The 12,574-nt window shown below is 30.5% G+C and overlaps 1 protein-coding gene across 1 annotated transcript; it reads right to left on the minus strand.

The window, feature by feature from the left end:
• Positions 1-8,245: 8,245 nt before the first annotated feature.
• Positions 8,246-12,054, minus strand: LOC120203021 (malate synthase, glyoxysomal-like). The gene is given in 8 exon segments (XM_039203385.1): positions 8,246-8,646; positions 8,649-8,780; positions 8,783-8,903; positions 8,986-9,316; positions 10,364-10,689; positions 11,652-11,767; positions 11,770-11,955; positions 11,958-12,054. Coding segments are annotated over 8 exon segments (1,692 nt in total). The 5' UTR covers positions 12,040-12,054; the 3' UTR covers positions 8,246-8,248.
• Between the last annotated feature and the right edge of the window lie 520 nt (positions 12,055-12,574).

Genomic DNA, 12,574 nt, shown 5'->3' on the forward strand with positions numbered 1-12,574 from the left:
TTAATTGAAAAAAATATTATAGAGGGGTATTATTGTAATTATTCTTAAATATATAAGATAAAATTATATATTTTTTTCGGGTTGGGTCGGGTCGAGTATTTTTCACCCTAAATTCGAACTCGACCGACCTGAACAACATATTAAAAAACTCAACCCGACCTAAACTCAATTCATTTAAAAAAACTCTGACTTGATCGGGTCGTGTTCGGGTCTCATGCCCATCCTAATCATCCCATAGCCATATTTGATCCTACTTTAATATTTTTTTGGGGGAAAAAAACAGATAGAGAATAGTCAATTCAATAATTTCGTACTGGAATCTTGATTAAAGTGACTAAGACTAATAATTGTTAAAGGATTTGAAAGGGAGACAAGATCATCAGCAAATTATTGTACCAATATGGTAAGATTATTTTTAAGATAAATTGAAAAAAATATTAATGCATAAAATTTTAATCTCAATTATCTATTTAAATTTATTAACGGGTTATATTTTTATATAAAAATAATGTAAAATAATTTTTTATTCTCATATATATAGGATCAAACTTAGAAATTTAATTTTTTAAAAAAAATAATATTAAATGAAAAATATTTTAAATTGTAAAAATGTGATATATAACTAAATTAATAATTAAAATATCAGTAATATAAAGTTATAAAATGTGTGAACCTAATTAAGTTAGGTAAATGTGGGTGGATTCTGGATATTGTCTCCTACAAGTAGAGATGCACATAAGTCGGATTTAAATTCGATCCGATTTTTTTACCAAGCCAAAAAATCGGTTTATAAAAAAATCGGTTCGGATCATAACCGCTTTGGAGGGCCGGATGATGTAACCGGTTTTTAATCCTGTAAAAAATCCTGTCATCCAATTTTTTAAACCCCATACCGGATTTTTTTCCGGATAAAAAACCAGTTTTTTATCCGTTTTTTTCAAACCGATTTTTAATCCGGTAAAAAATCCGGTCGCTAATTTTTTTCCCAAACCGGTTATACTATCCGGTTTTAAAATATCCGATCCGATTTTAAAAAAACCGTTTTTCCCAAATCCGATTTCGAATATTTTTTACGTAAAATCGAATATTCGAATTTTTTGTCACCTCTACCTACAAGTAACCCACCACTTTGATGTCAAATGGGGAGGTTATGATGTGAAAGATTAAAATATAGTTAAAAAAATATCATGACTGGTTAAATAAGTGACGATTAAAATGCTATTGAAATTGTTATATGTTTCATCGGAATTGTTATTTGTGTTGGTAATCATAATGGTAATAATTGGAAATATTATCGTAGTATGTAAAATATGCCAAAAAATATTGACTTTAATATTATCGATTAATTACTGGAAACATTACCAATCTAAACATAACAGGTAGCGCTTATTTAATGTAATAGGTAGCGCATGTTTTAAGCTGATGGGCCTTAGAAATCTGACGATAACAAAATATATTAATTACTTAATTTGTTATTAATATTATCAACATATTAGGTTGCACCTAAAAATTACCAAAGTTTAAGCTGACGGGGCCTTAGAAATCCGACATAACAAAATAGGTTACTTTTATTATTAATATTACCAACATATTAGGCAACGCCTAAAATGTTACCAAAATTTAAGCTGTTGGGGCCTTCGAAATCTGACGACAAAAAAAAATTAATTCCTTATTTTGTTATAAATAAATGTTAACATACTAGGTTGCGCCCAATAATGTTATTTTGAATAAAGAAGTGGGTTCCAATCTAGAATATTAAAGTGTGTTTAATGATGTCAGTAGGATTTAATATATTACGTATTTTTAGATGACAATTATTTTAAAAAAAATATTGATACTACTATGATATGATGGTCGATGCTTTAGCAAAATCAATAGCATCTATGATATTCGATATTTTATCATTTTAAATCTGTTAATTTGAAAAATTGAAAGTGACTTGTTTACAAAATTCCATTAAAATATTTGTAAAAATTATCGATACTTAGTGTAGTGTATGAAATTATTATACTTAGTGTATATGTATCAGTACGTATTCAGGAAAATTATTAATATTCGATATTGATACTTTAGAATTTTAGATTTTTTTTTGACTGTTAACGAGACTTTAGCATTTGAAAAAATTGATAAATGTTAAAATCGATAATTGATATTTGATGTATCGATAATTTTGAAAAAAATTGATGAATTCCACCCCTCACATCAACCTACAAGTATCAATACTTTCGAATTTTAAAAAAATATTTCAACGGTTAAGTTGTATATATTTATTGTTTACATTATTATTAATCTTTAAACAAACCGGTAGCTAGTTTAACGCAATATGTAACGTCTATTAACATAATAAGTAACGCCTATTTTATTTTACCGTTTACATTATTATTAACCTTTAAACAAATCGGTACCTAGTTTAAGTAAATAGGTAGCGCTTATTTAACGTAATAGGTAGTGTCTATTTAACATAATAGGTAGCGCCTATTTTATTTTGTCGTTTACATTATTATTAACCTTTAAACAAACCAGTAGCTAGTTGAACATAGTAGGTAGCTCCTATTTTATTTTACGTTTACAATATTATTAACCTTTAAACAAACTGGTAGCTAGTTAACGTAATAGATAGCGCCTGTTTTATTTTACCGTTTACATTATTAGTAGTCTTTAAACAAATTGGTAGATAGTTAACGTAATAGGTAGTGTATTTTATTTTACTGTTTACATTATCAGTAACCTTTAAACACACCGGTAGATATTTTAAATTAATAGATATCGCTATTTTATTTTGCCGTTATATTATTAATAACCTTTAAACAAACCGGTAGGTATTTTAACGTAATAAGTAGCGCCTATTTTATTTTATCGTTTACATTATTAGTAACCTTCAAACAAACCAGTAGGTAGTTTAACATAATATGTAGCGTCTATTTTATTTTAACCGGTTAAGTTTTAATATATATATCAAATATATTTTATTTAATCATGGTGTAACACGACGTTCCAATGTTCCTGTAAATTTAAATAAATAATACTTAGTAAAATCTATTAAATATGATAAGTTACGGATTTAAAGAATAATACATGCATGTTTCTTTTCTTGTAGTATCACTGTTGAATAGAGGCTCAAAAAAACTCCATTAACATAGTAATAGTAATTTTCGGGAATGACGACTTAGAACGTCGATTGATTCTGCACTATTAGATGTCATGAAACCATATCTTGCTCCAAGTTGATGTACTTTTGACCATCTTTCAAACCCGACATCTTCTAGTGTTTGAGCACATTGAGGCAAAACACGTCTTAAACAATTTATATGCTTTTTAAAATCAATTTCTCGATAAGCTTTTACAGCCTTCCAGTATGTCCATTTGTGATTTTTTTACCAACAGACCTTGATTTTAGATTTTTGTACAAATGAATACCACAAAGACCATGAAAAAAAATCTGGGAAACACCTTCTAACAGCGTTCAATTGAGTTTGCCCTATCGGATATGATTGTCAGATTGCTAATAGGACCTATGCAATCCCTAAGATGCCCCATAACCATGTTCATGAATCAGAGGTTTCAGATTTGCCAACCCCGTAAGCTATTGGCAGTATCCTATTGTTAGCATTCATGGCTATTGCTAATAAGTTTACTCCAAGGTATCGACCTTTCAAATGTGTTCTGTCAACTATAATAATTGGGCACATGCAAGTAATAAACGAACGAATCTACAAAATAATATACACAAGAAATATAATCATTTAAATTTGAAATGCATGTAACTAACAAAAATGAGTCGACAAGATTATATTGATTTACTAACCGTAGCACCAATGGCGATAAACAGCAACTCAAAACGTTCATCTCTATCTATTTTGATATGAGTTATCGACCCAGGATTTTTCAGCTTTAAATTGTGACAATAAGCCGACAGTTGGGTAAACGATGCTTCTGGCGACCCCCTCAACAATTCCAAGGTATAACATTTGGCTCTTCAAGCTTGAGAATATGAAATATTAATCTTGAACCGAGCATTCATATCAGTCATAATTTCATGTCCCCGATATACCCTGCCATTCAAAAACATTAACTCAGCCAGAAAACCACCCAACACCTTTTTGTTTGCCTGTCTATGGTGAGGAAAAACTTGGGTTCTTGAACATGTATGTTTAACAATAAAAGTTCTAACTTGAAACATTTCGCAATCATTTATCCTCTTTGCAATCATACGCCACGTACAGTTTTTTTTCAATCATACACTTTATTTCGAAACGATCTTTGCTTGATTTGTTAACTTTTAATTGATAGCAATCTTCCACACATTTCGTATACAAAGCTATCTTCAAGTCTTCCTTTGTATCAAAACAATCATTTTTCTTGATACGAATAACTTTTGTATAACAATCAACTGCTATCTTTACCAACTCTTCTTCCGGTATCTGAAGTAATTCTGGCATATTCCAGTTATACTCCCATGGCATTTTCTTCTTTTTCTTTTCTTCGGGGACTTCTTCTTCTTCTTCTTCTTCTTCAGGGTTATATGAATTACAGAATGGATGTTCAATATGTTCATTCACAGTCGTAACTTCCTCCTCATTATCATCAACAACATCTTCATCGGCAGCGGCTGTTTCATTATCAAAATCTGGGTATTGACTAATATCAAAATCATTACATGCAAGGTCTGTTTCTTCTTCTGAAACATCATCAAAATCCGAGTATTGACCAAGATCAAATTTCGGGTATTGACCAAGATCAAATTTTGAATACTGACTAGTACTCACAATTTTTTATGTTGGCTCATCATCGTCTAACTGGTCAATACAAAAACTGAAATTTGGTGCTGAAAGTTGATTGGGATTTGGATTAGGGAAAGGTTGTGGGTTTTGAGATTGTATTTGATATTGTGTTTGGTATTGGAAATGTGGTGAAATAAAAATTTTTTGGTGATGAAATTGTGGTTGAACTATTAAATTTTGAGGTTGATAACAATGTTGTACATTATGAGCACCATAAACTGGGGTTGAAGCACTTAGTTGATTACTACCCGCTACTGACCCAACTTCACTACTTCTAGGTTCAACAACATACAATGTAACATCATTATCTTGCGAAACACTAATGTAAGCAATGAATCGTTCAACATCTTCATTGTCGGTTAACAAATAAAATTTACCTTTTCTCTGATAAGATAGCCTAAATCCACTTAAAGACTCTAAATTCAATTTCTTTGCAACACGTAACATTAGAGTTTCATAAGTTAACTTTTTGAATGATAGTTTTAGTTGAAGATTCATGGGTAAAGGCATATATTGTAAAACACCATTAACATTCTCCCATGACCCTCCAAAACATAAATCTATCCAAACATGATCAACATTAGATGATTTCATTCTACAAATTGTAAATTAATTTACTAAACAAAACGAGCTATAAACTAGATATCATCACTAACTTAGAGAAAAACATATCTTTATTAAGTTGATAGTTGATACTTTGGAACATGTCGCCGGAGAGATTGAGAGATGAAGATGGAATGAGTTACAATTTAGGGATTTAGGTTATGAGTGTCTGCTGCTGCGTAGTTTATATACCCAAAACATTTGTGTTGCGAAAATAAAAGCTGTTGCGAAATTAAAATTCGTGTTGTGAAAACAAAATTCGTGTTGCGAATTAGAAAATTTTGTTGCAAAAAGGCAACTTATGTTGCGAAAAGGAAACTTGTGTTGCGAGAAAGAAATTCGTGTTGCGAATTTGGAAAATCGCGTTGCGAGAAAGAAATTCGCGTTGCGAATACAGAAAACTGAGTTGCGAATTTGGAAACTGTGTTGCGAAATTAGAGTTCGCGTTGCGAATTTGTTGGTCATTTTCGCAAATAAAAAAAAAGTTGGTTAAATCGTATATATAAGGCATTTAGGTCACTGAAGTTATTTTCTATTTTTTTACAACTTGTGTCAATTTTATTGATCAATCTAACTTTTTCTTCTTTAATTTTGTTTAACTGCCGACGGTATCGATTTTGATGCTAGTTGCCGCCTGTCGGTTGTCTTTTTTTTTTAGTTTTTTTTTATTAAGAATGCTTATGTCTTTGTGACATATTCTTTGTCTTTATGTCGCATTTATCTGTTCCTTTGTGACACGTTTTTCTCTGTCTTTTGGCAGCTTACGGTTTTTTTATCGTTGTTTTCATTTATTTTTTTTCTCAAGTTTAGATTTAACATCATCATGACTGATCAAGATGAGGCTTATTTGTTATCATGCTGATCTTCTCTGCTTTGGACCTTTAGATTGATTTGGATACGCGTTTTACGTTCTTATATAGTTTTCTCACTTCGCTTAACTCTTATTTGCGATTTGTCAGTTGTCTTCAGTAGCTTCATCCATTTTTATGGTTCGTTTGCCGATACAGTCAAATTTGTTCGTATCTTTATTTTGTTCGAGCATTTGTTAGATTTTTTAATATTTTCCTTTTTTGTCCTTATGTAATCTAGGTAGCTAATTTTTGTGTCAATGGTTATAAAAAAATGTCTTAATTTAATTTAGTTTATGTTTACGGTTATGCTTATAAATCTTCATTGTAATTTCGGATATTTTCTATTTTTAATGAAGCTAGTGATTTTCTATAAAAAAAACATTTAAAATATTCATATTTGTAATTTATAAATTTATAATTTTTATTAAAATATAATTATATAATAAAAATTTTATGAGTTTAATTTTTTTGGTTCTTGGACTCATTAAGCGACTCTAGTGGTTAGAGTTATCTTAGACATTTTCGGAGTCATGAGCGAAACTAAAATACAGACTTTTATAAAATGTTAGAATATTCTATTACTTTGAACAATTAGTTTAATATTAAATTAGTAAATCATATAAAATGATTAAATTAGGGGCTTAAACTATAGGAGTAAGAAGTATAGTTGAAAAAATTAGGGACATCAATTATAAAGGTAAAATGTGAGATTAAAAAATTTGGGGGCCTCAATTGTAAAGGTAAAATGTGAGATTGAAAAAAAATATGGCCTAAATTATATAAGTAAAAAATGGAATTGAAAAAAACTAGGGGTCCAAATTATAAAGGTTAAAAGTGAGATTAAAAAAATTAGAGCCTTAATTATAAAGTTAGAAAGTGAGAATAAAAAAATTAGGAGCTCAATTATAAAAATACAAAGTGGGATTGAAAAACTTAGGGTCATCAATTATAAATGTAAAAAATGAGATTAAAAAATTAAGGAGCTCAATTATAAAAAATAAAAAATTTAATTACAAAAATTAGAGACCTTAACTGTAAAAATAAAATTAAAAAAAATAAAAGACTTAATTATAAAAGATGGGGCCGGAGCGGTTGCTCAAGGTATACCCCCTAATAGTCATCCCTTGTAGTGATAAAAGAAAATGTTACTTTTCTTAAATATCAAGTATTCGATCAACTGCGTTTGTCGAATGTGTTTCGTCAACGACTAAGATTTTTTTTAAAAAAAAATCATCTTATAATTATTCTAGACTTTAAAAATTATTCACTTTACACTCACGATTACTAATATCTGATTAGACAATCACTTTAATCTCATTATTTTTTTAGCATTTTGACTAAAATGTTCCATTTTTGATAAAATGCTCGTATTTTAAAGTATTTATCATTCGTTAACTAACGATTTTTATTTACGAATGTTATTTTAAAATAAAAATATCAAAACCATAATATTTTTAAATTAAACAAAAAATAAGATAACCATTTAATCAAATACATAAATATTTCTTATCATTTTATCCAAAAACTATTATATACTAAGAAAGGTAACGGAGGGTTGACAGAAATTATAAAAAAAAACAATGATATTTAAATAAGATTTCAATCTCAAATATTAGGAATAAATATAGAGAATATTATTATTACAATTAAATTTAATTTAAAATTGAAACAATATATCCGAGCATGAGATATTAATAATTAGTTGATCTCGTAAGATAATAAATTAGGTACATAATGTTTAATTTAGGTGTCTAAATTATAATTCATTTTTTATGTTTAATTTTTTTTATTAAAAATAGGTACATAAAATTTTATTTGTTACATTTTTTCGGTGTCTACCGTTTAAAGAATCGTTAAATGACATATATCACGCCCGAAAATTAAAATAATTATTTAATAAATATTGAGAGCTAATTTTGATATTATGTAATTATTATTTCATAAAGTTGTCGCCATAAACTAGTTTTTGATACAAAAACACACCACACCCCCAGTGGTTCCATTAGAACATTTTCAGAGCTTGGGCTGACCATTTGGATGATGAATGACAATGTGATTATACGCATCGAGTGTCAAAAAATCATCCAATGTCGAAGCCGTGCACTGTCGGATGAAAATCTTGCAGGCTTCTTTGTACATCCCCTTCTTGAACTTCTCTTTCCCCACCTCTCGTTCGATCCGGCCCATCTCTTCCTCGACCACTCTCCCGAAGAGCTCGCGGTTCACTCGAACCCCGAGTCCGTCGCCGTCCAATTCGACCCCGTATTTCAGCCACTGCCAGTTCTGAACCCTACTGATCTCGGCCGTCGCGGCGTCTTCCATGAGGTTGTAAAGAGGGACCGAGCCCGCACCGGTTAGCCAAGCCGCCAGGTATTGGATCCCGACGCGAGTATTCAGACGGAGGCCTTCATCGTACGAACCCCTCGAGGCCTTTGCAATAAGTCGTCCTCCGTTACGCCGCTCGCGTCTTCTCGTTTGACGGTTTCGATCTGGTTAGGGGAATCACCCATGGTGTTGGTGAAGACTTCCATGCATGCTTGGATGAGCCTGGATGAGCCGCCCATGTGCCATCATGCCCTGCCTTCACTTCTCTAAGCTTATCTTTTCTTACAAGATCAAAGGCTGCCTCATTAGCCGTCGGATCATCCCTGATCGGTATCTGAGCCGCCTGTTTAAGACAATTGGACCGTCATTAACACATACAACACGTACGATATGTACTGAAATGTTACAATTTATGTTGTATGTACCATTCCGCCCATAGCATGGACGCCGCGTCGATGGCATGTTCGGATGAGGAGGTCGGAGTAGCTCTTCATGAAGTGTTGGGCCATGCCGACTTGAACGCGATCAGGCAACAATCGGTCCGGGTGACCTTGGAAGGTCTTGACGTAGCTGAAAATGTAGTCCCATCGACCGCAGTTGAGGCCAACGGAGTGATCCCTAAGTTCGTAAAGGATTTCATCCATCTGGAAAACGGCAGGCAGAGTTTCGATCAAAACAGTTGCCCTTATGCTTCCTTTCTCTATGCCTGCCATCTTCTCTGCCCTCTCAAACACACTGTTCCATATCCTTGCTTCCCTGCCAAATTAAGGTAAAATTAATATAACAATAGAATCATACAAATTGCGATATCGAATCAAGAAATCATTTCGGGTTTGAGTCGAGTATTAAACAAAGTTTAGGATAAGTTGTATTAAATTTTAAATTTAAACAATCTCGTATGGGGATGAACATTTGACCCGAATTCTATGGGTTTAAATCTGACTTATCTAATTATGTAGAATCAAATTTTTCTGGAAAAAAAATTGGGTTTGGATTTTTTGTCAGGTTTAAGATGAAAAATACAAATATGACATTACCCAGATTATAAAATAATATTTTATAAATATTTAAAAATAATTACAATAATATTTTTATATGTACATATATTTAAACAAATTCATATTTTATTATATATATATATAGGTTATAAAACTTTTATTTAAGTATGTAATAAATAAAAATAGACACTTAAGATTAATAAAAAAAATAAAAAAAAATTATCGAATAAAAAAAAAAGCAAGGAGTTATAACTCAAGGTCAAATTGAAGGAATGGTGAAAATATTGTGTTTTTATACATTTTGGTTCAGTAGTAATTTAGGTCTTATAAGTTTATGTATCAAAGAAAATTATATCTTAGGGTAAATTCCACAATTAATACCTAAATTATCAATTTTAATATGTTTTAATACTTGAACTAGCAATCTTTTCACAGTCATATCTGACATTTAATTTTCATTTTAATACTCTTCCGTTGAATATCTAACGCGTTTAGTACATAAACTATCAATTTCGATTCGTTTTAGTACTTAAACTTTTAATTTTTTTCAAAACCTAACGTTACATTTTGAATCGGCACTAAAATGAAACAAAAGTTAAAATTTTTAATCTCTTGCTACTAAAATGAAACAAAATTAAATTTTATGTAAGATTTAAAAAAAAAATAAAAATATAGATACTAAAACGGATCAAAAAATAGTTTAAATACTAACTACTAATTTATCTTATATCTTATTATTTAAAGAGTTAAATTTTAAGTTCAAATACTTTATAAATTTTACTGTCTTATAAAATTGAGAATTTACCTTGAGTTCTCCATTTTGGGAAGATAAAAGAAGGGCCCAAAGCCTTGACCTTGGGACTTACGGAAGGCGGCATGATTGTGGTAAAAATAAAGGCCGAAATCGACGAGACAACCGGTGGCGGGTTCGCCGTCGATGAGGATTTGGGCCTCCGGCAAGTGCCAACCCCGTGGGCGAACAAACAGCTTGGCGGTTTCGTCGTTGAGCTTGTAAACCCTGTTCCTCGCCTTGTCGGTGAACATTATCGTCCCATTCACTGCGTCCTTCAGGTTGACTTGGCCTCTCATCAGATTCTCCCAACTCGGCGACAGGGCATCCTCGAAATCAGCCTAAAACCAACCAACCAAATCATCATATGGTAAAATGAACAAAAAATTATATCTTTTAATTAAGAATAAACTATAATTTTAATATTTAAACTATCAGTTTTAAACTGTTTTAATATTTAAATTTTAATTCTTTTTTCAAATCATATCTAAAATTTAATTTTTATTTTATTTTGATACCCTTTGAAATTTAACATTAAATTTAAAAAGTGAAAATTTAATTATTAAATGTGTGAAATTTTTAACTATTAAAATAAAATAAAAAATTAATTTTATGTATGATTTAAAAAAAAAACAAATATACTTGAATGAACAAAAACTGATAATTTAAATATTAAATATATATATTTTCTTTTTAATTAACTAAATAATTAATTTAACTCCTACTTTTTTAAGTATTTTAATTATAATATTTCCTTTTTAGAGTAAAAAGTTTTATCTATATAAAGTTATTGATTAATAAATTATAAAATAGAGATCTTTTCGTCATAAAATAAAATATTAAAAGTTAAAACATTTTGAAAATATAATAAGGATCAAATGTTTATCTAATCAGTGTTTGAAGTCATTTTTCATTTAAAATAAAATATTTCAAAATAAAAATAAAACTAAAATGATCATATAATCAAATATTAAAGATATTTTAAAAGGATAAATTACATATTTAATATCTTAATTATTTGTATAATTCTATTTTAATCATTCAATTATTTTTATTTTTTAAAATTATATCTAATATTTTAGTTTATTTTAATAACAATTAGTAGAATTGTTGATGTGATATTTTTTATTTTTAATAATGATATATTATATTATGATGATATATCAATAGTTTTATTAATTTTTTAATGATTAGTGACTGGAATAAAATTAAAAATAAATTTAGATATAATTTAAAAAATAATCGAATGACTAAATAATTGGTTTACCCTTTTTTAAATTATAAGGCAAGAAAAATCACTCACCATGAAGACTTTAGCTCCGGAATTAAGGGCGTTGATGATCATCTTCCTCTCGACCGGACCCGTGATTTCGACCTTCCGATCGGCCACGGAAGGCGGAACCGGCGCGCAAGTCCATGGCCTTCTCTGATATACCTCGTGGCAGGGTCGAAACCAGGCAACGCTCCTTCATTGTATCGCCTCTTGGCCTCTCTGCGGCATTCCATCGCATACTTGATGTGGTTCCTGAATTCCCTCTGCAAATCAACCACGAATCGCAGAGCCTCCTTCGTTAGAACACCAGCGAATTCGACGTCGAATCGGCCCGAATATCGACGCCTTCCGGCACGTCATAGCCGTTGGTCTTCCTCGGAGCCGGAGCCGAGCAACCGTTGCTCTCTAGCCCAATCATCTTTGCTGCTAAACGTGGAAATTGAGTTGTTTCTTGGCTTTGTGAAAATGGAAATATAGAGGTGAGAAGGGGCGGGGAGCGGTACAGTTTTTGAAAAAATGAAACAAATTATTGAATTAGTGTTAAGGGTTAATTTATGACTAATTTAATTAAATTTATTAAAATAAAGGGTAAACACGTAAATGATTCCGACTATAAAATTTATTTTATTAAGTCTATTGACTATTAAAAGTCACAAAATGATTCTTTAACTATGGAGTGTGCTTTATTGAGTCCCTCGACTATTAAAAGTTACAAAATGACAACCCGACTATTCATTATATTCCAAACTCGTCCTTTTTCGTTAAAAATAGACTATATTCTAAGCTGAACATTAACTTGTTGACCGTGATATGATAAAATTTGATCACAAAATCTCAAACGCCTATCACATCCCAGTCATCATGTTAACATCCAGCTTAAACAATCGCCAATTTTTTAATGAAAATGACTACTCTGGAACATCATGAATAGTCGAATGATCATTTTGTAACTT

Source organism: Hibiscus syriacus, unplaced genomic scaffold, assembly GCF_006381635.1.
Source record: "Hibiscus syriacus cultivar Baekdansim isolate YM2019G1 unplaced genomic scaffold, ASM638163v2 tig00009013_pilon, whole genome shotgun sequence".
Taxonomy (NCBI): Eukaryota; Viridiplantae; Streptophyta; class Magnoliopsida; order Malvales; family Malvaceae; genus Hibiscus; species Hibiscus syriacus.